The 27,041-nt window shown below is 40.2% G+C and overlaps 1 protein-coding gene across 5 annotated transcripts in view; it reads right to left on the bottom strand.

Moving 5' to 3' along the window:
• eda (ectodysplasin A) overlaps nt 1-26,527 on the bottom strand; it is a 204,629-nt gene extending 178,102 nt beyond the window's left edge. For all 5 annotated transcript variants that reach the window (XM_052021558.1, XM_052021559.1, XM_052021557.1 and 2 more), the window contains exon 1: nt 26,113-26,527. In XM_052021558.1, coding sequence (XP_051877518.1) covers nt 26,113-26,406 — 294 coding nt within the window. In that variant the 5' untranslated portion in view covers nt 26,407-26,527. The remainder of the gene's footprint in view (nt 1-26,112) is intronic.
• Nucleotides 26,528-27,041: the final 514 nt, after the last annotated feature.

The following is a 27,041-nucleotide window of genomic DNA, read 5'->3' on the forward strand; positions in this document are numbered from 1 at the left end:
TCGGCTGCACCAGGAGTATTATGTACGGTTTTGGTCACTCTGCTGTAGGAAAGATGTTATTAAACTAGAAAGAGTGCAGAAAAGATTTACGACGATGTTGCCTGGATTTGGGCGGCCTGAATTACAAGGAGACGTTGCGTAGACTAGGTCTTTATTCCCTGGAACGTAGGAGATTGAGGGGTGACCTGATAGAAGTGTATAAGATCACGAGGGGCATAGACAGGGTGAAAACAGGTTTTTCCCCCTCAGGGAGAGGGTGCTAAAAACAAGAGGGCATAGGTTTAAGATTTAAAAGGAATATCAGGGACAGCTTCTTCATGCAAAGGGTGGTGCATATCTGGAATGAGCTGCCAAAAATAGTGGCTGAGACGGGCACATTAGCAACATTCAAAAGCCATCTAGATAAGTACATGGATAGGAGAGGTTCAGAGGGTTATGGGCTAAACGTGAGCAAATGGGACTAGCTCGCTGGGCATCATAGTTGGCAAGGACGAGTTGAGCCAAAGGGCCTGTTTCAATGCCATATGGCTCTATGACTATGACTCTTATGTAGCCTCACTCATAACCTGACAGCCTAAAGCATCACAGCCAAAGAGATCCTCTCAAATTGTAATTCATAAAATCTAGTAACTGATTCGAACACACCAACAACGCAATTATTTACAGAGAACTTTTAACACAGAAAGCATTGTCGGAGGTTGTAAGGATGTAATGCTGAGGCTTTAGAAGGCATTGGTCAGACCACATTTGGAGTATTGTGAGTAGTTTTGGGCCCTATATCTAAGGAAGGATGTGCTGGCATTGGAAAAAGTCCAGAGGAGGTTTATAAGAATGATTCCGGGAATGAAAGGGATAACGTATGAGGAGCGTTTGATGGCTCTGGGCCTGTACTCGCTGGAGTTTCGAAGGATGAGGGGGAATCTCACTGAAACCTACAGAATATTGAAAGGCCTGGATAGACGTGGAAAGGATGTTTCCAGTAGTGGGAGAGCCTAGGACCAGAGGGCACAGCCTCAGAATAGAAGGACATCCCTTTAGATCGGAAATGAGGAGGAATTTCTTTAGCCAGAGGGTGGTGAATCTGTGGAATTCATTGCCACAGACAGTGGTGGGGGGGGCAAGTCATTGGCTGTATTTAAAGGGGAAGTTGATAGGTTCTTGATTAGTAAGGGCATCAAAGGTTACGGGGAGAAGGCAGGAGAATGGGGTTGAGATGGAAAAATAAACCAGCCATGATCGGATGGCAGAGCAGACTCGATGGGCCGAATGGCCTAATTCTCCTCCTATGTCTTATGGTCTTATAGGTATTTGAATTAAGGAGGCTTGGAACAATGGTAAAAGATTTAAATCTGAAAGTAGATTTTAAAAGAGGCAATAATAACAGGGAGACTTCAGATTGAAATTCCTGAGCTTGACAATCAGTCGGCTTAAGCTCGTTGAACTAAGCAAAGTCAAAATCAAGTGGGCCAGGGAGGAGGGCACTTTGCAGGGTTGAAGGAGGTTACACATTGTAAGACAAAACACCATTTTAATAGAAACACAGATGGGAATTTGAAGTCTCTGGAGACCAATGTAGGCCAGCGAGGATTGTAGCAAGCCGGGGTTATGACAGGACAGGATACAGACTGGAAAGCTACAGATGTCTACAGAGTGTGGGAAAAAGTATTTTCATAATTGAGATCTGATTTTAATAAATGATGCAAAAGTCATTGACCTGAAACATTGCACCCTTTCTCTGTCAAATGATGTTGTTTGACCTGCTGAGCATTTCCAGTATTTTTCAATTTTGCTTTAATAAATCAGGTTTTGTTAACAGAGTGCACAAGGGTTTCAGCAGCAGATGGGTTGAGACAACCACCTAGATGAACAACGTTACAGAGGTGAGAGTTGACATTTTATGTGGGTGTTGCTAGCTCGTCTTGGATATGGTGCAGACAGTTAACCCTCTCCATTGGATTTAGTGGTGATATTATTAACCTCTGTTCTGTACCCTCAACATCCACAAAATCACAAGAATGAATAACAGAAACACAGAATATATCCAAGGTTGAAATGAATGCAAGGCATTGAACTTATGCCAGCTCTGGAAGTTCTATAGATTTACATAGCAATCAGAATCAATACCACATCAGCAACTGTTCCTCCTGACCGATAAAAGTCGAGAAGGGTATGGCCCAACTCAAAAGCAACGAGGCTTGGGGAGCAGATAGTGTTCCTGCAGAAATCCTAAAACTTGGTAGTCACAAATCCACAATCTCGCCTGGGATGAGGCGGCCCGGTAGTGTAGCGGTTAGCGTTACGCTATTACAGCGCCAGCGATCTGGATTCAATTCCGGCTACTGTCTGTAAGGAGTTTGTACGTTCTGCCCGTGTCTGCATGGGTTTCCTCTGGGTGCTCCGGTTTCCTCCCACATTCCAAAGACATACGGGTTAGGAAGCTGTGGGCATGCTATGTTGGCACCGGAAGCGCAGTGACACTTGCGGGCTGCCCCCAGAACAATCTATGCAAAAGATGCATTTCACTGTGTGTTTTGATGTACATGTGACTAATAAAGATACCTTATCTTACAGTATATAAAATGGGACATCAGAGATGGCGTGAATATGACCATCTTCAAGAAAGGAGTCAAAACCAACTGTGGTGACTAGAGGGGTTCTGTAGACCACCAGAGGAAAAGTTATCATTAGGGTCCTCCTCACACATCTCCTCCTGTTGGCTGAAGAGCAGATAACAGAGTCATGGTCTGCATTCCATTTTTCTAGAGTAACAGTGGGCATAATCTTCACTGTGTGACAACTTCAAAAAAAAATCAGGAAACAGCACCAACTATTCTTATATGTCCTTCTTTGACCTCCTAAAGCTTTTGACACAATCAAAGGGGACCATGGCACACCCTCCTCAAACTTGACTGCTCACAGAAATTCATCTCCATCTTACGTTTGCTCCATATCAGCATTCATGCCCTGATACTAACCAACAACCTACAATGGAAGCAATGTCAGTGAAGACTGGTATCAAACAAGGCTGTGTCATGCCTCAACATTTCTGTCAACCTTCCTCACAGCAATGTGGCCACCTCACCTCCAGCAAACTGAATATCTTGTGAGCTTCATGCCATCCTTTTTCCCCTAGTTCAGGCCTGTGACATCTCTGTAACCCTCTGCCATTTTGACCATTGCCAGTTCCCTGGTCCCAGGTGGCTCATCTTTGCACCTCCATCCCACATAAAGACAGTCTGAGGGCCCTTTGCTCCTTTCTTAAATAAAGGCCCACCATCACACTCATTCACCTGACTGAACTCATCCTCATATTAAACAACTCTACTCACGTTTCTCCAGATCAATGGTGTAACTGTAGGAACTCACATGGGTCCAAGGTATGCCTGCTTTTTTTGTGGGATATGTGAAACAGTCTTTGTTTCAGTCTTCCTCGTGTTGCCTCCTTCAACACTTTTTCTGGGAGATTAATGACAATGTTGGTGCTACTTCCTGCACCGATACAGAACTCAAACGTCATTACTTTTGCTGCAAATTTCCACCTTGCCCTCACTTTCACGTGATCCATCTCTGACTCTTCGCTTTCTGGATCTCCGTCTCCATCTCAAGAGATAGGCTAGCAACAAACATTGCAAGCCAACAGACTCATGGCTACTTCAACTATACTTTGTCCCATGCTGCCTCATATAAGGACTCCATTTTCTTCTCCTATATCTTTCGATGAGACTTTCCACACAGATTCCTCTGAGCTGTCTTCTTTCTTCCTGAACCTGGCCTCTCCTCTACCACAACCACAGTATACAGAGCCCAAGAATGCATCTCGTCTATTTCATGCCCCTCTGCTCCCTTGCTCATCTTCCACCCCACCAGCCTTCACTTCCAACAGATCATCTTTCTCAACTTCCACCACCTCCAACAAGATTCCACCACCAGGCACATCGTCCCCTCCACTTTCAGCATTTCAAAGATACTTTTCCTTTGTGGTTCCATGGTCCACTCTTTTGTCTACGTTACTCTCCTCCTTAATGACATTTCAGCCATGATTGAATGGCGGAGCAGACCCGATGGGCCGAATGGCTTAATCTTCCCCTGTAGGAGATACACACTGGTCCTTTCACTACTATCTTTCCCACCATCCAGCGATGCAAAGAGTCCTTCCACACCTTGCACTATCCCACGCCCCCGCCCCCCCCTAATCTAGTGTACTACATTCAGTATTCACCATCTGGTCTCGTCTACAATGGGAAAAGCAAACACAAGTTGGGTGATCACTTTGCAGAGCATCTGCTTTCAGCCTGCAAAGATGACTCTGAGCTTCCAGTTGCCTGTCACCTTAATTCTCCATCCCACTCATATTTTGACCTATTTGTGGTTGTCTATGCTGTCATAATGGGGCCCAATGTTAGTTTGAGGCACAGCACCTCCTCTTCTGTTTTGGTACATCGCAGCTTTCTGGACTCAACATTGATTTCTACAATAGATTTTCTCTCTTCATTATCACAACCTGATCTACTGGACATGCCCTAATCACTGCCTTTCACAGCATTTACAACTCATCTCCATGGCAATCCTGGCTTAATTTATCCAAGGAATTTCCCTTTGTCCTACCCATCCCTTCCTGCAACTTAAAACCAACTTTTTTTTTCTCTCTTTTCCACTTCTGACAATGGGTCTTCAATCTGAAATGTTAACTCTGCTCCACTTTCCACAGATGCTGTCTGAATTGTTTCTGGCATTTTCTATTTTTAATCAACACCTTGTTCACGGAAGTATACAAAAAGATGGGCCTTACATTCAACATTTTGCAAGAAATTCACCACTACCTCAATACTCCAGTGAATCCTTTGATCAATTGAGGAATAGTGCATTTGAATCTCAGGACTTCAAATCTGGAAAAAAACTCATGGTCTACTGGAAGCAGTTATCCCTGCCCTTCTTTATGCTCCTAAAACCAGAACTAACCACAACAGGCACTGCAGGGCACTAGAAAAATACCATCAACCATGTCTCTGCAAAATTCTCCAAGTTCACAGGAAGGAGAAGCTAACAAACAATGTGTTCTCCCAAACCAACATCTGCAGCTTTGAGGCACTGAGTCCACTATGTTGGGCTGGTAATGTCATTCACGTGTTTGGCACCAGACAGCTGAAACAGACAGTCTTTTCCAAGCTCCATCAGGGGAAGGGATTACCAGGTGAACAAAAAGAGATTCGACATGTGCTTGTAGCTTCCTTGAAGAAGTAGAACGTGGCCACTGATTCCAGGGAATCTCTGATCAGTGACGGCTCAAAGAATGGTATTCAGAATTTCACGGCCCTGCATCAGGAGCACATGGAAGGACAGCATCATCTCACAAACCACCCATCCATCTGCTCACTCAGTCACCTCCTGACCAATTTGTGGAAGAGTTTTCATTTCCAGCACCATTTCAGAACCCACAAAAATTGGAGAGGTAGCAAGTCACCTTTGATAAGAAATGGCAGGAGACATTGGAAACCACAGTGTATAGATGTGATATAATTCACATTAAATTAAAAAGTGAGAAGTCTGGGTCTGAAATTACTGTCTTAAATTTTAAAAGGTAAATTTACAAATATGTCAAGGCAGAGTTGCCTAAAGTAATGTGAAAATCTTGGTAGCACTAGATGGAGTAAGTTACATTTTGGCACTGCTCTATTCCCTTTTAATTTTTTTCCACCACCTCTTCATTACCTATGTTAAGGTATTAATAATACTTTTATATGTTTGGGCTTTGATTTTTAATTGCTGGAAATGACTACCAGAGGGAAAGCAGCAGCTGAGTCTCAACTCACTTTGGAAGCTATATCCAAACTCCTGGATGAAAAAAATTAAAAATTCGATCGAAGATTTTCCACTTTGGAAGCGTTGTTAAAGGAGATCGAAGGTAGATTAACAGCACTTAAACAAGAAAATGCTAAGCAACAGAAACAAATTTCTAAACTGGAGGAAGCTGGCAAACAAAGAGATCATAGATTAGACTCCCTGGAAAAGAATTTAGTCTCGACTACTTGAGCACTGAAATAGTAAAGACAGAAGACAGATTTAGAAAGTCAAAGTCGGAGAAAAAAAACTTGCAGATAATTGGTCTCCGTGAAAACGTCGATACTGGTAATCCTATTGAATTCTTTTCCAAATTTTTGTTGGATGTATTTGGCTCTGAAGTTTTCTCTGACCATCCTATCCTTGATTGGGCTCACAGAGCTCTAAGACCTAAACCTGTTGAAGAGCAAAAACCATTACCAGTAATATTGAGATTCCACTATGTGAATACTAAAGAGCATTTAATTCGAATTGCTCATTGTAAAGGAATCATCCAATACAAAGATTTCAAGTTCCGTCTGGTTGAAGATTACTGTCCAGAAATTATGAAAGAGAGACTACTTTTTAAACTGATCATGTCGCAGCTGTATCAAAGAAAATTTCAACCTACATTGCTATTTCCAGATCAGTTAAGGGTTGTTCTCCCTGATAAATCATGCAAATGGTTTCGATCTGTGGACAAACCTGAAAAGTTCCTTGACGATCAACTTTTGACTTCAGATGACCAATAAATGTACTTTTTTTTAAATTTTATTTTTCATATCTTCGGTTTATAAGTCAATACATACTTCATGGATCTGATCTTTTTAAGTCTGGAGTTCTTTGCCCTTTGTTAACACAATCGTGTTTAGTTCTGGAATATGAATATTTATCATGCCCTTATATTATAATTCTTTTCGTTTATTATTTTATTTTATTATTTTTTAATTGTTTATTTTTGAAATAATTAAAAATCTGATTTGGTGACTGATTGTTTTTTTTCCTTTGAAATATTAGTAAGATTGTATTTTCGTTAAATGTTGCCTCTTAGAAGCTTTAACTATGTAGAAGGTTCCAGTAATTTTTTCTATATATGTTTGAAATGTTTATGGTACTCCTATCTAAATGTTTTGTCTAATGGTGGTGTTTTGCATTCCTTTTAATTTGGAGATTGGCCATCAAGAGAGGTGGGGTTAAGGGATTTTGTAGGTAGCTTTCTGGCTGTCTATTGGCCAGTTTTCAGGCTTTGGTGGGTGGGGGGGGCGGGGCTATTTTTAGTTTAGTTTTTCCTTTCTGGGCTGTCCTAAAACTACAAATGTGTCTGAATTGTCATAACATCTGGCTCCCCTTTGAACTTTTTTTCCCTCTTCCTGATTAATGTCTCCTATGCAGTAAGGTTAACCCTTTACATACCATATGCTTTATTTAAGTAAAATGGATAATATTATTAACTTTGTTTCATGGAATACGAAGGGTTTAAACCATCCAATTAAGCAGAAGAAGATTTTTTAAAGTTTTCCATAGATTGAACGCTCAGATTATTTTTGCTCAGGAGACTCATATTAGGAAGGAGGATAATCAGCGTTTTTTTAGGTTTTGGAAAGGTCAACAATTCCACTCTAATTCACAAGCCAAGGTGAGAAAAGTGTCTATTTTTATAGACTCCTCGATTTCATTTGTTCATAATGAAACAATTTCAGACCCAAACGGTAGATTTTTATTAATTACTGGTTTACTTCATAACAAAAAAGTTGTAATGGTTAATGTTTATGCACCTAACGTCGATTACCCAGAGTTCTTTAAACATTTATTTGCATCTTTTCCTAACTTAAATGAATATACGTTGATTATGGATGGAGATTTCAACTGTTGTTTGAACCCTTTGATGGATAGGTCTGCATCCAATCAGGTACTTCCAAACAAATCTGCTATTTTTATTAATTCCTTTTTAGTTGATTCTGGAATTTTAGAAGCTTGGAGGTTTTTGCACCCTAACGATAAAGAGTTTTCATTATTTTCTCATGTTTACCACAATTATTCTAGAATTGATTATTTTTTTATTGATTCTTGATTAGCTCCATCTGTTTTGGGTTTGGGCCAAAGAAGGTGTACCACAGCCGTGGTAGGATCAGCGGCCGGGCCCGCTTATGAACCGAAGGTCGTTAAGACCACGAAGGTCGGTTCGTATGTACAGGTGTTCATAAGTCAGGAACTTCCTGTACTTAAAACCAAGAGTCAGTTTTATATACATGGTGATAAATCTGGTAAATTATTGGCCAACCAACTGAAAGCTGCTTCGGCTAAACGTCAGATTATTAAAGTTCGTAAGCGAGATGGTAATTTGACAGTTGACCATGACCAAATTAATAAATCTTTTCAAGAATTTTATACCTCTTTATACCAATCAAAATTTCCTGAAGATTCCACCTTAATGCATGAATTTTTAAGGAAATTGAACATTCCAAAGTTATCACTTAACGAACTTTTAACATTAGATGCATCCATTTCGGAGGAAGAAATAAAGAAAGTAATCTCTTCAATGAATTCTGGTAAAGCACCAGGTCTTGATGGGTATACAGTAGAATTTTTAAAAATATTTTTCTGATCTTCTTTCTCCTTGGTTATGTAAAATTATTAAAGATGCCCTATTTGTAGGTAAATTATCACAATCCTTTTATGACGCATCTTCCTTTAATTCCTAAAAAAGATAAAGATCCCTCTGAATGTGCATCATACAGAGCTATCTCCTTATTGAATGTGGACTCCAAAATCTTTTCCAAAATATTGGCTACTAGACTGGAAAATGTACTTCCACAAATTACTTCTGATGATCAGACAGGATTTATTAAAAATTGGTATTTGCAATTTCATGTTAGGAGATTAATGAATATTGCTTATACCCCTTCATCTAAAGTTCCAGAATGTGTTATTTCGCTTGATGCTGAGAAGGTGCTTGATAGGGTTGAATGGGAATATTTATTTAACATGCTTGAGAAATTTAATTTTGGTCAAAATTTTATATCCCTGATCAAATTGATATATCATACACCTTTGGCTTCTGTACTTACCAATAATCGGAGATCCCCTTTTTCAGGCTTTGCCGAGATACTAGACAGGGTTGTCCCTTAAGTCCTTTACCATTTGATATTGCCTTGGAAACTTTGGCAATTGCTTTTCGTGACTCTTCTAACATACCTGGTATTAGTCGTGGAGATGGGACGCATAAGGTATCACCATATGTAGATGACCTGTTACTATATCTCTCTCAACCCTGAGGAATCCATCCCTTCAGTATTATCATTGCTTGCTTAATTTAGTGGTTTCTGTGGTTATAAACTAAATCTTAATAAAAGTAAGCTTTTCCCAATAAATATGCAAGTTCCAATCTATAGGCAATTACCATTTACATTAGTGACTGATTATTTTACTTATTTAGGTGTTAAAATTACCAAGTAGTACAAGGACATATTTAAAGTTAACTTTTTACCCTTAATTGATCATGTTAAACAATTGTTTACTAAATGGTCCCCACTGTCCCTATCACTGATTGGTCGAATCAATGCGGTTAAGATAACTATTTTACCTAAATTTCTGCATCTATTTCAGGCGGTTCCAACCTTTATCTCTAAATCCTTTTTTTGATATTATTGATTCTAAAATTTGTTCATATATATGGCAGAATAAAAACCCAAGGTTAAGTACGAAATATTTACAGAAATTAAAAAAGGATGGCGGTATGGCTTTGCCTAATTTTAGATTTTACTACTGGGCAATTAATATTCGAAATTTAATTTTTTGGACACAAGATTTAGATGTAACTCAATGCCCACGATGGGTGTATCTCGAGCATGAGTCAGTGCAAGGGTTTTCATTGGCTTCTATCTTAGGGGCCCCGCTCCCCTTTACACTCACTAAGTTGAATAAACAAATGATTAATCCAATAACTAAACACACAATATGAATATTGTTTCAATTTCATCAATTTTTTGGATTGAATAAATTTATCTTATCAAGTCCTACTCTAATTTTTTCTTTCAACCATCTAGAATTGATCTAGCTTTTCGTTTATGGAAAACGAAGGGAATAACATGTTTTTGTGATCTATTCGTTGATAACTGTATTTTGTCTTTTGAACAGTTGTCTAATAAGTACAATTTGCCTCTATCACTTTTTTTTAAAAAAGATATTTACAGATTAGAAACTTTTTTAAATGTTACTCTACCTACTTTCCCGATATCACATCCAACTGAAATTACAGAAAAAAATTTTTAGGTTTTAACCCTTATCAGAAGAGCTTGATAGCAATAATTTATGATGTGATTATGAAAATATGTTTAGAGATAATGGATAAAATTAAGAGTGAATGAGAAAGAGAACTCCAGATACCTTTACCTATAGTGACATGGAAGAAAATTCTTCAATTAGTTAATACCTCTTCAATGTGTGCCAGACAATCTCTAATATGGTTTAAAGTGGTTCATAGGACCCATATGGCTAAGGATAAGTTAGCTCGCTTTTATAACCATAAAAATCCTATCTGCGAGAGATGTAATTCGGAGGTGGCTTCCCTGACACACGTTTTGGTCCTTCCCTCTTTTGGAAAAGTATTGGAAAGACATTTTTGATATTATTTCAGTGGTATTGAATATTGATTTACAACCACATCCTATTACTGCAATTTTTGGGTTACCAGTGATGGATTCTGGCCATTTAGGTGCTTCAGTTTATCGTATGATTGCATTTGTTACATTAATAGCCAGAAGATCCATTCTATTTAAATGGAAAGATCCTAAACCTCCAGCTACATTACAATGGTTTTCCCAAACTATAACACGTTTAAACTTAGAAAAATTAGGAGTGGCACTATTGATCGTTCGGTTAGTTTTGAAGAAACTTGGAGCCCATTTATTCAGCATTATGATGTAAGCTGACCTTTCCAAATCCTTCTCAATAATTTTCTATTCGAATATAGAGGAGCGGAGTTAATGACAATATTTGTTTTTAAATATTGATGAAATACGACAGCCCAGCTTTTGTTTAGTTCTTGGTTAGTTTTTGTTTATTATTACCATTCATTTTGTTTTGTTACTTTTTTTTTAGTTTGGGGCCTTTTTTCCCCCCTTATATAATCAAATTTCTCTTAAATCTTTTTCATGTTCAATTAGTAAGAGATTGGGAGGTTCAGATTACATATTTAACTCTTTTGTTTGTATATATTAACTGTTATTATTGTAATCCCAATCTCTTTATATCATGTGTATAATTACTATTATGTATATCAATTTGAAATTAATAAAAATATTGAAAAAGAAAGAAAGAAAAAGTGAGAAGTCTGGGTCTGAAATTACTGTCTTAAACTTCAAAGGTAAATTTACAAATATGTTAAGGCAGAGTTACCTAAAGTAGATGTGAAAAATAGATTAAAAGGTAAAACAATAAAAGTCTGCCACTGCTAATGGAGATATTTCATAATTCACAACAAAAATATATTCTACTGAGAAATAAAGCCTCTGTGAGAGGGATAATCTACCTGTGGCTAACTGCAGCAACTTAGAATGATATCAAATTGTAAAAGCCCACAATATTGTGAAAGCCACAAATGTAACGCCCTTATTCAAGAAGGGAGGGAGACAAAGTAGAAAATTATAGAGCTGTTTATCAAACACTTGGCATTGGAAATGCTGGAAACAGCAGCAGCAGGACGTTTGAAATATCAATATAATTAAACAGAGTCAATATGGGTTAATGAAAGTGAAATTGTGTTTGATAATTTTATGCAATAATGTAAATAAAAGGATTTAAGAATCAGATTTATTATCACTGACTTAAATGATGTGAAATTTGATAATGTTGCAGCAGCAACACAGTGCAAAGACATAAAATTACTATAAATAAAATGTGTTTGGATTTGCAAAAGGCTTTCGATAAGATGTCACATCAACATTACTGCTCAGGAGCTTGTGAAAGATTGGATAACTAACAGAAATCATAGTCAGGATAAATAGTTGGCAAGCTCGAACTAGTGAGATGCCAGAGGGATTAGTGCTGGGATCTCAACTATTCATTACCTACATTAATGGTTTAGATGAAGAGACCTTGTATATTGTTGGTGATGATACAAAAATAGGTGGTATAGCAAGTTATAAAGAGGATACAAAGGGTCCACCATGGGATGCATATAGATTAACTGAACAGGCAGAAAATTTGCAGATGGAGCAAAATGCAGTGAGGTGTGAAGTATTCCATGAAGCAGATGGAAAAATACAATATTCAAATGGAGAGATACCACAGAATCTATCCATAATTAAGTAGAAGATAGTAAGTTAGCAGCAAGTACAAGTAATTAGGAAGGCAAACAAAATACTGGCTTGTAATCCAAGGGAACAGAGCACAAAAGTAGGAAAGACTAGTTCCAACAGTATAAGTGTTCAACCATACTTGGAATCCTGTGTACAATGTATGGGTCTCCTTATTTAAGAAGGGATATACTTGCATTACAAGTAATTCAGAGTAGGTTCACTGGGTCAATTCTGAAGAATAAGGGGTTATGAGGAACAATTGGGAAAGTTAAGCATATGCTCACTCTAGTTTAGGAGAATGAGAGACTAAACATAAAATTAAAAGATTTTATGAAACATAAAAGATTCCAAGGGAGTTTTATAGAGCAGGGAGAAGGGGATATTTGATCACAAGGGATAACCTAGACATTGGTGGCATAGCTTCAGAATAAGAAGTCATCCAGTTAAGATGAAAGTGAGGAGGAATTTCTTCTCATAGAGGATCCCACGACAAAACAAAACACAGCTCATCACCACCTTCCTGAGCACCATTAGAAATGGGCAATAAATGTTGCCTTGCCACTGATGGTCACATTGCAAAAGTTGTTTTTTTTTATATAAACAAATGAGGCATTTCCTTGTTAAGTGTCAGGAGCATCTATAGCGCTTGGAAAAATCTTGCTGTTCGACTGGTCATTTCATTGTCTGTCAGATTGCAATGTGTTGGGATGGGTGTAATTCATTGCAGTTTCCTCAATAAGACAAATGTTCCAAGTGCTGACGCAGATCAACTTTTGCATAGCATTAATCATCAAACATCATGTATCAAGTTGATGACTTCTCATCTGAATCTGGCCCAAGACCCCTCGCGTCTTGATACCACTTCTCCGATACCAAGGACATAAGACGTCTGTGGCAGGGCATCCAGGCCATCATGGACTACAAGCCCCCACCTCTCACTTGTGACAATGATGCCTCTTTCCCAGATGCACTGAACGACTTTTATGCTCGGCTTGATGTACTTAACAATGAACCTGCGAGCAAGACACCTCCACCGCTCAATGACCAGGTACTTTGTCTGTCCTCAGCTAGTGTGAGGAAGATATTATCCAGGGTTGACCCTCGGAAATCAGCGGGACCTGATAACATACCTGGCTGTGTGCTCAGGGACTGTGCAGACCAGCTGGCAGATGTATTCATTGACATCTTTAATGTTTCTTTGAGCCAAGCAGTTGTCCCCATATGTTTCAAATCTACCACCATTATACCAGTGCCTAAAAAGATGCCTGCAACCTGTTTAAATGACTACAGCCCTGTGGCACTGACTTCAGTCATCATGAAGTGCTTCGAGAGGTTAGTCTTGCAACACATCAAACCATTCTCCCTCCCTCCCTTACTGGACCTTCAGTTTGCATACCGCCCCAATCAGTCAACTGAAGATGCAGTGGCCTTTGCCCTCCGCCTGGCTTTGTCTCACCTAGATCAAAAGGACACTTATGTTAGGATGCTCTTTATAGACTTCAGCTCTGCCTTTAACACTATCATCCCACAGAACCTCATAAGGAAGCTACACCTACTGGGCCTTAGCACCCCCACCTGCAATTGGATTTTGGACTTCCTTTCTGAAAGGCCACAGTCAGTTCGTATTGGAAATACCATCTCAAAAATCACCAGGCTGAGCACCGGAGCCCCTCAGGGCTGCATGCTCAATCCACTGCTGTTCACACTGCTGACCCATGACTGTTCTGCCAACTGAAGCTCCAACTATATCATCAAGTTTGCTGATGATACAACAGTGGCGGGCCTCATCGGCAGGAATGATGAAACAGCTTACAGAGAGGAGGTGGCGAGGCTGGCGGATTGGTGCTCAGTCAACAATTTCTCCTTGAACGTGGACAAAACAAGAGAGATGATTGTCGATTTTAGAAAGGCTCAGGCTGACCACTTACCCCTGTGCATCAATGGCATCATTGCACAGAGAGTCAGCTGTTATAAATTCTTGGGAATACATATAGCAGACGAGCTGTCCTGGTCAACTAACCTCTTCCCTCGCCAAGAAGGCACAGCAGCATCTCCACTTTTTACGGCGACTGAAAGGAGCAAACCTGCCCTCCCCCATTCTCACCACATTCTACAGGGGTACCATTGAGAGTGTCCTGACCAGCTGCATCTCTGCCTGGTACAGTAACTGTAACATCTCTGACCGTAAGTCTTTGCAGAGAATTGAGATGTACGGTGAGAAAGATCATTGGAGTACCTCTTCCCTCCATCTCGGATATTTACAATACACGATGCACACGTAAGGTTTATAGAATCATAGACGACCCTTCTCATCCCTCTCACGACCTATTTGTCCCACTGCTGTCTGGCAAGCGGTACCAGAGCATCTGGGCCACAACTACTAGATTGCACAACAGTTTTTTCCTCCAGGCTGTCAGGCTCCTGAATACCCTGGTAGACAAATGCCACGTCAAAAGCTCTGGTTTGCACAATGACATACAAGAACTTTGGCTGCTGCTGAACATGTTTATACAATGAGTACAACACACTGAGCTTGTATTTCTCTTTGTCCAACTGGGTTTTGCACTAACTCTGCACTAAATTTGTATTTAGTATATACTGTTTTTTTGCACTATTTGTACTTGCACAATTTTGTTTGTTTTTTGTTTTGTTTATTGTATATCTTCTGTTCTATGTATGTCCTCTGTTGTGAGAGCCTGGGGGAAACGACATTTCGTTCCGCCATGTGTTTTTATAGCATGGATGAATGACAATAAAGTAACTTGAACTTGAATGTCTTGACTGTGCTTGACTATGTTGCAAAACAAGCACAGTCGAAACTTCAAACATCTCCAATGACATTCAAATTGAAACATTGAAGTGGGTGCAGTAGAGTTCACTGACTTTCTGATTGACGTTTTGGCATAAAACTGTATTTGGAACTTCCTCTGTGTGTGTGTATATATAAAACAAATAATACACACATATATATATATATATATTAAAAAGATACCAAAGCCTGAAAGCACGTACCACCAGGCTCAAGGACAGCTTCAATACCACTGTTATAAGACTATTGAACGGTTCCCTAGTACAATAAGATGGGAGTCTTGACCTCACAATCTACCTTGTTATGACCTTGCATCTTATTGTCTACCTGCACTGTACTTTCTCTGTAGCTGTGACACTTTATTCTGCATTCTGTATCGTTTTACCTTGTACTACCTCAATGCACTGTGTAATGAATTGATCTGTAAGAACAGTACGCAAGACAAGTATTTCACCGTACCTTGATACAAGTGACAATAATAAACCAATTCCAATTCCTGTGACCACGAAAAATGGAAGTTGCTATCCTGGAGTAAAGCTGCAAGGCAATTTCAATCAACGTAAGAACAGAGTTCTGGACTAACCTGCAAGTCAAAAGGGTATGGAGTGAATTTTTTCATCTCCCTCCCCCCCCCCCCCCCCCCCTTTTTTGTGAATGCATCTTTGGGGATTGGTAATCGATCAAAAAGGTATTAGTTCTGATGAGATACAACATGCACTGAATGGATACATGTACAGACCCAGGCACAGCCAAGAGGAAGAAAGCATTGGGCAATAGACCAATTTTTAGAGTGTGAACGGACAATGTTCCATCTCCTGCACAAAGAGAGCAGGAGGAACAGTTCATTAAGTTAGGTGAGTTGACAATGAGTTTGACTGGACACATTGTAGAGCTCAACTAATCCAACATTATGTAGAGGCTGACACCAAAACACTTTCCTACCTTGGCAAAGTTAAGAGACCATTTGCAAATTAAAGCTAGGAGACCATTTTAAAGGAATCCCAGCAACACATACAATACAAGATTAACAGCAGGACTCTTAGCAGTGTGGAGGAACAGAGGGATCTTGGGGTCCACATCCATATATCCCTCGAGGTTGCCGTGCAGGTTGATAAAGTTGTTAAGATGGCGTACGGAGTGTTGGCCTTCATTAGTCAGGGTATGGAGTTCAGAAGCCGCGAGGTGATGTTGCAGCTCTATAGAACTCTGGTTAGACCACACTTGGAGTATTGTGTTCAGTTCTGGTCGCCTCATTATAAGAAGGATGTGGAAGCTTTAGAGACAGTGCAGAGGAGATTTACCAGGGTGTTGCTGGATTGGAGAGCATGTCTTATGAAGATAGGTTGAGTGAGCTAGGGCTTTTCTCTTTGGAGGGGACAAGATGAGAGGTAACTTGATAGAGGTGTAAAAGATGAAAAAAGGCATAGATCGAGTGGACAGTCAGAGACCGTTTCCCCAGGGCGACAACAGCTAACACGAGGGGACATAATTTTAAGGTGATTGGAGGAAGATACAAGGGGGATGTCAGGGGTAAGTTTTTTTTTTGTACGCAGAGCGTGGTGGGTGCGTGGAATGCACTGCCAGCAGAGTTTGTGGGGGCAGATACATTAGGGATTTTTAAGAGACTCTTAGATAGACATATGAATGATAGAGAAATGGAGGGCTATGTGGGAGGGAAGGGATATATAGATCTTAGAGCAGGATAAAATGTCGGCACAACATTGTGGGCTGAAGGGCCCGTACTGTGCTGTAATGTTCTATGTTCTAACACGTCTGTTTCTGTTCACTCCATATTGTTGCATATTGCTAAGTAAACAAGACATTGGTTGAACCAAAAGAGGCATTGGTAACATTACTCTAGCTCAACATTGTACCTACTACCTATAAACTCAGAAGAACATCTTTGAAAATTCTCAGCAGTATAGCAATGTTCTCCACAGCTCACTGTGTCCATATCACAATAATGGATTCAACAGAATGTTCTATTTAAAACACAGTCCATTTGGAAAAAAATGTCCGCAGCAGTTCCATCAGTAGAGAGAAGATGAGTATCACACAATGTAAAATGCTCCAGTCAAAAAATCCTTTTACTATATTAAAACATAATTTTCTGAAAAAAAACCATTAAAAACAAGATTTTTCCTGTCATAAAATGTAGCTCTTTCTCTCAAGCTGAATGACTCACAAGGTAATGCTATTCCCATGGAAACTAATCTAACACGTGTTCTTTGCGCATGCACCTTCAGCTCATGTGAAATGGAAAATATAACGCCAGCGATCGGGGTTCGATTCCCGTCGCTGTCTGTAAGGAGTTTGTACGTTCTCCCGTGTCTGCGTGGGTTTCCTCCCACATTGCAAAGACGTACGGGTAGGTTAATTGGGTTTAAAATGGGCGGCGCGGACTCGTTGGGCCGGAAGGGCCTGTTACCACGCTGTGATTGAAGATTAAAAGCTAGTTTAAGAACAGAAAATGCTAGAAACATTCAGCAGGTGAGGTAGCAACTGTGAAAAGAGAAACAGAAACAACCGTTCATCAGAACTGTTCTGAGGAAGGGTCTTTGTCCTGACATGTTGACTCTGTTTCATCTTCCATAGATGCTACCTGACCTGCTGAATGGTTTCCAGCATTTTCAATCTCAGGTTTTATTTCAGATTTCCAGCATCTGCAGCTCTTTGGTTTTCATTTTAAGCAAGTTTTCTGGCTGCAGTCAGTGGCAACAATTGGAAGCAAATTCCCTGAACAGAGTGCTGCCAATTTCAGTGGCAAAACCATCAGCTTCGTTAAAATCAGATCAGGAAATTGTCAGCTACGCTAGTTGCTCACTGCCTCACCAAGTGCAATTATATATCTGCACAATGTAAGTTTGGGAATACAGCCCAAAGCTAAACTCAATCTAAATCCAACTAACATTTACACCCACTTCCATAATAGCACTGGCCACACCTTATCTCATTGCCATAGCAGTGAACAACAACATATAGCATTGACATGTTGCCTTTAACAAAGTAACATGGTCTAAGATGCATAATCAGTCAGACACAAAGACAACCATTGCTGTTGGTCTTTAGTTCTAAGTTTTCTTCAGCTCTCTTTCCTACCTAAGCTGGTTCTGAACATGGCTACTTTTATCCAAGCCTAAAAAATCCTCCTTGTCCATCAACCCATTCTCCATGCATGGAGACACGAGGGACTGCAGATGCTGGAATCTGGAACAAAAAGCAAACTGCTGGAGGAACTCAGCGGGTCAGGCAGCATCTGTGGAAGAAAGTGGGCAGTCGACATTTAGGGTCGAGAGCCCTCATTTGGAAATCCAGGTGAAGGGTCTGGAACAACTAGGTAAAGACTGTTGTTATTCACAATGAGATAGGGTGTAGACCCAATACTTCCCTCCTCAGATGCTGCCAGACTCATTGAGTTCCTCCAGCAGTTTGATTTTTTTGCTTCATTCTCCATTTACATCCTATCTTGCAGTTCTCTGAAGGTTTCAATTCAAAATTGTCAACCCACCAAAGCTTAATTCATCCCACTTTAAAAACTTGTTCTACATTAGTCCACTGGCTCAGCCTTTGCTGCAACCTTCCCTCTCCACTCAGCTCATTAATGGTGGCAGAACTCACAGCTGCCTTGACCTTGTCAGAAATTCTACACCACATCAAGAGGACTTCTCATTGAAGAGTATCGGCACGATGCATTACTGTTCGTGAAACATGTTGTGAGCAAACTGACCTTCATGTTTCCTAAACTGACATGCTGTGAATTACAATGACTATATTTCAAAAAAATACTTCATTCATTGAAAGATACTTTGCAAATAGGTACGGTGGCTATATAAATGCGAGTCCATTAATGAACTCCTCTCTCTGCCCTAGCTTTAAGTATGCAAGCACTGAAAGGCTAGCCCATACAAGCAAAAGAGGATTTAAAGAGGAGTTAACTTAAACAATAGTAATTATTGCAAGTGTAAGGAACGATTGACGGAACAGGAAGTCCAACTGACAGAGTAATGCCCACAGCAAGGATCCAGCAAGATACATGATAATGTTTCCCACTCTACAATATGTTTTTCTTTTGCTTAAATTAAGTTCTGATTATATTACAGATCATTCCATAACAGGCTAGATTACATGGAATGAATACTCAATGGTCCATTTCAGGATTTGGGTGACAATTTGAAGCCACACCTCTGGTTTAAAGCATCATCTGACCCCCTTCAGGGCAGTATGCTTTGTTTCCCACTCCTTTATATCCATTAGTGTCTTTCTTAATGTTTCATTCAAGGCTTAATTACAGAGAGAGGCAGATATAACTCTCCTAAAGGGCACATCCTTTCTTTCATAAAAAAATACTCAGTATAAAAGTTTTTCCTTTGTAAAGCTGACACTCCTTCCCTGACTAGTGAACAGGAAATGAACAAACTTTCTCAGTTTTGTGTTCCCTTCTGTGATTAGTTTAAAAATATAATTTTTTTGCCCTTTTCTCAGAATGTTGCCAAAAGCAACAAAATATAGTTCTGAAGCCAGAGTCTTGTGATGCCTATGTGATGTGGCTGAAAGCAGATAACGCAAAGGGAAGTTGGGGACTGGATTTGGTTTTCTGGGGACCAAAGGCAATATTGTTCGGTGAACGTGCCTTGTTACTTCAGACGACTGCCTAGGATCTTTTATATCCACTTTGAAGGTGGGATCTTGGAGCATTTCAGTTATAAGCAGAGATTGGAAGTCTGGGATTGTTTTCCCTAGAGTAGGGGAAGCTGAGTAGTGACCGGATAGAGGTAAACAAAATTATGAGGGGGATAGACAAATAGATGGCAAGAATCTTTTACCCTTGTTGGGTGTGTCTAAAACAAGAGGGGATCGATATCAGGTGAGAGGTAGAATGTTTAGAGAGGATCTGAGAGGGAATTTATTCATACAGAGAGTGGTTGCAATCTGGAACATGCTTCTAAGGAGGTGGTAGAGTCAGGTACTCTCACAACATTTAAGAAGAATCCAGGCAAGTACCTGAATCTGGAGCAAAAAACAAGCTACTCGAGGAACTCAGCAGGTCAGGCAGCACCTGCTGAGGGAATTCGACAGTTGATGTTTCGGGTTGAGACCCTTCATCTGAACTGTCCTCTCGATGGTTCAGTTCCCTCCTCAGATGCTGCCTGACCCACAGAGTTCCTCCAGCAGCTCATTTTTGCTCCAGATTCCAGCATCTGCAGTCTCTTGTGCCTCCAAGTACTTGAATCCCCAAGGCTTAGAAGGCTAAATGGGATTACAGTAGATAAGAAGATTGGTCGACATGGAAGTGGTGGGCTCCAGGCCTTATTTCTGTGCTGTATGACTCTCAGATAGCTCCCACTCTGCTCTCCTATGCATCTTTGATTTTAATCAATCAAGGATTGGCGGCTTTATGTTTGACAGCCCAAGCCCTGCATTGTGAAATTTCCTCCCTGAATCTCCCCATCTATCTATGACGTTGACAAACTTCTCTGCAATATTACATTCTTACATGACTGTATGTCGAATTATCCTTCAAAAATGATCTAGTGAAATGCCTCAGGATATTTTACTAAGCTAAAGGAACAATATTAATAAAAGATACTGTTGTTACCTACTTTGTCTGTTGAAAATCTAAATTGCACAGTTTAAAAAAAAGGTCTGTTAACTTGTGGATTATAAAGTGCCCAGAAAACAAAAAATTTTTTGATACTCTGCAACATTCAAACATCCAACATACAAATGCCTGCACTTAAAATAGCTGAAATTATGTGCCCCTTCACACTTCAGATATTTGTAAGTGTAGGCATTCCTACTGAGGTTTCAACACATAGCAATTTGAAAAATGTAGATCAACAGATTGAGTCAGCCAGGTGAAATCCCAGCTGAGACAGATTGTATAGTTCAGAGATTTATTTAAAGGCACTGTTGAGTGTACAAATGGTACAATTAGCGAGGATCGATCAATGATTGTGAGCACTGAGAATACAGGGCAGTGACTCCAGGCACTGATGACAGGTAACTGAGCCCAGACACTGGTAGGGAGCAGTGAGGAAGTTGGTGATCCTGGGTTTTGAAGGAATCAAAATGGAAACTGCTGTAAATACACAATAGATCAGGCAGCATCTGTGGACAGAGAAACAGTTAACATTTCAGATTGGAGATCCTTTGTCAAAACTCCAACCTGAAATGTTGACTCTGTTTCTTTATCCACAGAAGCTACTTGACTGGCTGATTGTTTCCAACATTTTCAATTTTATTTAACATTTCTATCAAACACTTTATATCTTTAGGATGTCCCAAAGTGTCTCAAAGTATTTTTGATACTCGAAGTACAGTGAAGGCCAACAAAATTGACAATTTGCACAAGCAAAAATGAAGTTAATGACCAGTTAATCTAGTTTAATTGTTAACGTATCAAGTGAAGGAATGGTAAATATATCTATTACCTGGGCTTCTTCATAGTTCCAGCATTTTGTTCTTAAAGCTGATCAACTTTTGTTCAGTTTTGACATGCTTGCAGGATGAATCAAGCATAAATTCACCTATACACACAAAATGCTGGAGGAACTCAACAGGTCAGGCAGCATCTCTGGGAGGAAATAAACAGATGAATTGTCTTGACCTGAAACATCGACTGTTTATTTCCCTCCAATAGATGCTGCCTGACCTGCTGATTACCTCCTGATGTGTATTGCTCCGGATTCCAGCATCTGCAGAATCTCGTGTCTTCATAAATTCACCTTTAACTTTTTCTACACATTAACAGTTAAGTGATTGGTGTATATTACAGAATCTGAATTTTCAGTAGAGGAATAGAACAGCAGTGTAGAAGGAGAAATAAAAACAGAAAATGTTGGTAATATTCAGCAGGTCATCAGTGGAGAGGGAAACTCCATTTTCTGTTTCAGCTCACACTTGCACTCAGTGACCCAATTTAAACCTGGTTCCTTGACTTCATTACTCTCCTTCAAATTTTTCTTACTCCTCTTAAAAATGTTGCATCTGCTCATCTTCAATAATCATTAGAGGAAGACAAAATAATAAGCATACTTAAAAAACATATTTTTAATGCAAGCACCAATAAGGAAAAAAACCATACCAAATATTGGTAAAAGTTGTCATAAAATCAAATCATTTTAAATCTACCTTAATGACTTTGCCATTAATCAGTTATCATGAAACCCATTTGATCTTGTTTTATCAAATACAGGCCTTACCTTTGTCACACCGTTTTCTGCTCTCTTAAGATGCAGTAACCTTTCCCCCGGTAAAGTTCCTCAGTTACAGCTACGGTGTGGTTTCTTTACAATACCCAATTTGTGTTGCATCATCTCTCCTTTTGTTATTTAAACTGTCCTGCCCTTCAATCAATCACGGTTCTCTCCCCCTACCCTCCCTGCATCTACAAAGGTTTCTCTCCCAACTCTTTCCAATTCTGATGAATGATCTGAAACATTTCTCCATTCCTAGGTACATCTTGCTGTTGTGTTGTTCCAGCATTTTCTGTCTCTATTTCAATGCCTTGCCCAAATGAAGATTTATTTTTAAGTATGGTGCATCTCAACTGACCTTGATCCTATTTCCACCCACTATCTTGCAACAGAAACTACTTAACAAAAATGTTCCCCACCCTACCTTGAGGGATACAATTGCAGTATGGCCAAAATGTTTCCTAGAACATCCCCTGTGCAGATTGGATTTTGATTCTGGACCATTTCTATTCATTTTGCCTCAGAGCATTGCGTAGTGAATTTATCAATGTATCCATTGAGGTAATTTATTTTAATCATAATGTCATATTGTTGATTTACTGCCAAACCCTTCCACAGCAGAGAGTTAAGTCTGCAGGAGTTAAACATCTCATCAGAAGAGTTAAACACCAATATATTACATAATTATACAACCACAGAACAGACTTCAATTGTTCACGATTTTTGGTTACATCGATCTGCCATGGTCTGTCAACTTGTAGTTGCGCCGAGTGACTGCAGAAACAGTTAGCAAGTTATTGCGGGCACACCACACAGATCTTGTTCCTGCGTCTTAGTGGGATTAACACTAGGTCTATGCTCTCAGATGTGGGTTCCTGCAATTAGCATCTCTGAAAACTTAAAAGGATCTCCAAAATGAGGAGCATGAAAGAAGCCCATAGCATTGCTATTATAAAATCGTTATACAAAGAAAATTATAGGGCATCAGCTTTTAATCATTTGTTGTAATTAAAAATCTTTACAACTCTGAACAGTATGCTTACTTTCACTGTACTGAACATATTTACCATACAGCTGCAAGGTACTTTGTGCGAGGCTTTAGTATTTTACACATACTTGGAAAAGAAAATTAAAGTTCATGAGGAAAGAGAAATCTGCAAAGAATTAAGAGCAAACAAGCACGGGAATGGCATGTTTTCTTTCCACTGTAAAATTCTATGATTGTAAACCTCAACTCAATGCATTCACTGCAGCTAGAATGGCCTGTAACCCAATTCCCAACAGCCTCAACACCAACATTAGAATGTGGTTCCTTTGAAAGCTGGTGCAAGGAACATTATTGCAGAGGATGATGAAGCCTTGAGGTACAGTGTGGATCTCTCTTTTTGTTATTTCTCGGGTGAATTCATGTATTACAGTATTTGTTTCCTACTGTTGAATAATTTAGTGAAAAGTTCCACGATGCTCCTTCTTCCGCCCTTCTTTCTTGAGCAACCAATCTTGCTGTATTCCAGGAATCTGCTACTCCTCTTGGTCATAGGATCATAGAGTTGCACAGCATAGAAACTGGCCCTTCTGCCCACCACATCCATGCAGACCTTTTTTGCCCATCTATTCTAATCCCGTTTTCCTGCATTAGATCTGTATCCTTCTTATGTGTTGACTAAGTGCTTGTCTAAATGTCTTTCAAATGTAATGACTGTATCTGATCCCATTACCTCCTCTGGCAGCAAGTTCCCATTATCAACCACTCTGTATAAAAAGTGCTCATCTCACATCCCTTTTAAAGGTCCTTCCTCTCACCTTAAACCTATGCCCTCTTGTTTTTGATACCCCTACCATGGGAAAAAATTTCTGACTCTTTACCTGATCTATGCCTCTTAGAATTCTATCAGGTCACCCCTCAGCCTCTTTTACTCTAAAGAAAAGAAGCCCAGCCTATCCAGTCTCTCCTGATAACTAAAGTCCTCCAATCTGGGCAACATCCTGGTGAATTTCTTCTGCACTCTCTCCAACACAATCACATCCTTCCAATAGTGTGGCAGCCAGAACTGCACACAATACTCTTCGTATGGTCTAACCAGTGTTTTGTAAAGTTGCAAATAAATTCCCAACTTTTATCTTCTGTGCCCTGACCTATGAAGTCAAACATACTGCATGCTTTCTTCACCACTCTATCTACCTGTGTTGCCATTTTCAGGAAGCTAAGGTCCCTCTTTTTATCATGTTCCTTAGTGTCCTACCGTTTATTTTGCATGTCATATCATTATTTCACTTCCCAAAATCCATCACATTACACTTGTCGGGATTAAATTCCATCAGTTAATGCCCTCACAACTTTCCATCTGAACTATAGTATTGGCCTCAGACAACTTTCCTTGGTATTCACAATATCAAACACGTCATCTGCAAACATACTAATCATACCTCCTCCACTTACATTCAAGTTGTTACTATAAATCACAAACAACAAGGGGCCCAGTGCTGATCCCTGCAGTACACCACCCGCCACAAACTTCCAATCAGAAAAGCACCATCACCCTCTGCCTCTTATCACCAAACCACTTCTGGATCCAATTGCCCAGCTCGCCTTGGATCACATGCATTGCAACCTTCTGAACCAACCTACCATGCGGGCTTGTTGAATGCCTTTCTAAAGTCCATATAGACAATGTCCACCACCCTGCCTTCGTCAATCTTCTTCGTTACCTCCTCAAAATAAACATAAATTAGTGAGGCAGGATTGCCCCTGAACAAAGCTACGCTGACTATCCCTCACCAGTCCTTGCCTTTCCAAATGTACATAAATCTCTTAGGATTTTCTCCAATAATTTGCCTACCACTGACGTAAAGCTCACTGGCCTGTGGTTACCCAGTTTATCTCTGCTTCCCTTCTTAAATAAAGGAACAATATTAGCAATCCTGTCATCTCCTAGAGCAAGAATCTCCATCAGGGCACTGGCTATCCCATCCCTTGCTACCTTCTTGTAATAATTAGACCCCACTCCACCCCAACCAACTGCCTCCTCTTATTCCCATATCAATCCACACCTCAAATTGGATCCTAAGCATGGCCAAGTGTCAACCTACATGGACCTTTCAGCTGGAATAATGGAAAGTACACAGCATGGAAGCAAGTTCTTTGGCCCCACCAAGTTCACACTGACCCTCAAGCACCCATTTTTAATAATCCTAACCAATCTCAGTTTATTCTCCCCACCAACTACCCCCCTCCCGCATTCTACCACTCACTACATGCTCGGGGCAATTTTACAGTCTAGCAACCTGCACGTCTTTAGGATTGGGGGGGGGGGGGGGGGGAAGGGGCAGGGGGACCCAGAGGAAACCGACGCAGTCAGAGGGGAGAGGCCAATTTCCTCAAGTGCTGCTGTGCATTGACATCAGGTGAGTCTGCACCCACACACAAGAAACCATGTTCTAAGGAGACTGAAGGTCCTTTCTTCCCCACCCCTCCCCTCCCAAATTCCGCACCCTGTTCCTCCTCCACACTAATATCTGCCCACTTTTCCAAATAAAAACTGAGCAGCAATGAAAGACAATACGATTTCCAGCTGGTTATGCAAAGTATGTTAAGGAGAAAAACAATGTGTGGCCCTTCGCCAGAAGGAATGTCTGATACCAGGTTCTGGAGGTTGAGAACATTCAAAAGGTGAACAAAACCAACGATTTTAAAGATATTCTGATGATGTAGCGTTTTAATGAAATAACTAGAATTGCCCGAACATTCAAAATGATTAAGTTAACCTCAACGCTCGATCTAAAGGGGCAGTCCCATATGCAGTGGACTCCTGTCCATTGATTCCTCTGATAATGGAAGTTCTAATCTAACTGTATAAATACTGATAACAAACTTCTTGGCTGAAAGAAAAAGTCCACATCAAAAGATTCACATCACGAAAGGTTTATCCGGAAATCACAGTGCCATATGCCAAGGACAGTGTCAGTAGCTCGGGAAAGGGACCTCACTCACCTCGGGAGCGGCGGTAGCAGCTGATTGTATTTCCCACTCAGGCTTGTTCTCGGGACGGGGATCATCTGGTGTTTGTCCGCCTGGAGTCTCGCTCCTGCTCTGCAGCCTCAGTTCCCGTTTGACCTCGGATCGGAGATCCAAGTAGCAGACCAGGGTGACCAGGTGAAGGCACAGCGACAGCACAAAGCAGCTCAGGAAGATACCACAGTTATTGCACCGCTTCCTGCAATTGCAAGTTGTGGGAAGATCTTTCTCGCAGCTTAAAAGTTTTCCCTCGAAACTTTTCGTTGCCATTTTTAGAAGCTACAAATCCAGATCTTTAAAAAAATATTTGTTTCTAATACACCATATTAAATTGCTTTTTTTTCTGAGCTTCCGATTCGTTAGTTTCAGCGGCAGCAACTAACGACACCGAAGCCGCTCTCAAGTGAGTGGTCAATTCAGGGAAACTGACTGAGGTTAAAAACCACATGCCGATCAAGCCGGCAACGGCCCGCCTCACGATAGGCTCCGTTTCCTCATTGGTCAATTGTTCCGTCCATTAAATAGGACCATGATAATTCCAGGGACCAGTTCGGAGAAGGGTGTCAGTTTCAAATTCGTTCGGCGTTGATAAGCACAATGATTTTTTTTGCAAAAGAAAGGTAAAGGTCAATGTGCATATTTTATTCGCTTATAAAATGCTTGTACGTTGACCGCAGCTACAACACGGAGCAAACCGGCGCAACTTTACAGGAAACCTTTGGAGAAAAGCTTTATTGTTTGTTTGCAAATGCACAATCAGATGATACGAATTGCACGAAAATGCATGATCGCATCATTTGGGTGAACATTTTTGCGACTTGTCCTATGTCGCGGAACCTGCTCGTACACGAAATTTCATAGGACTGTCTTGAGTTCCCATAACCAGTGTTGTCCCTCAATGGCAC

The sequence above is a fragment of the Pristis pectinata genome, chromosome 8 (genome assembly GCF_009764475.1).
Source record: "Pristis pectinata isolate sPriPec2 chromosome 8, sPriPec2.1.pri, whole genome shotgun sequence".
NCBI classification, from domain to species: domain Eukaryota; kingdom Metazoa; phylum Chordata; class Chondrichthyes; order Rhinopristiformes; family Pristidae; genus Pristis; species Pristis pectinata.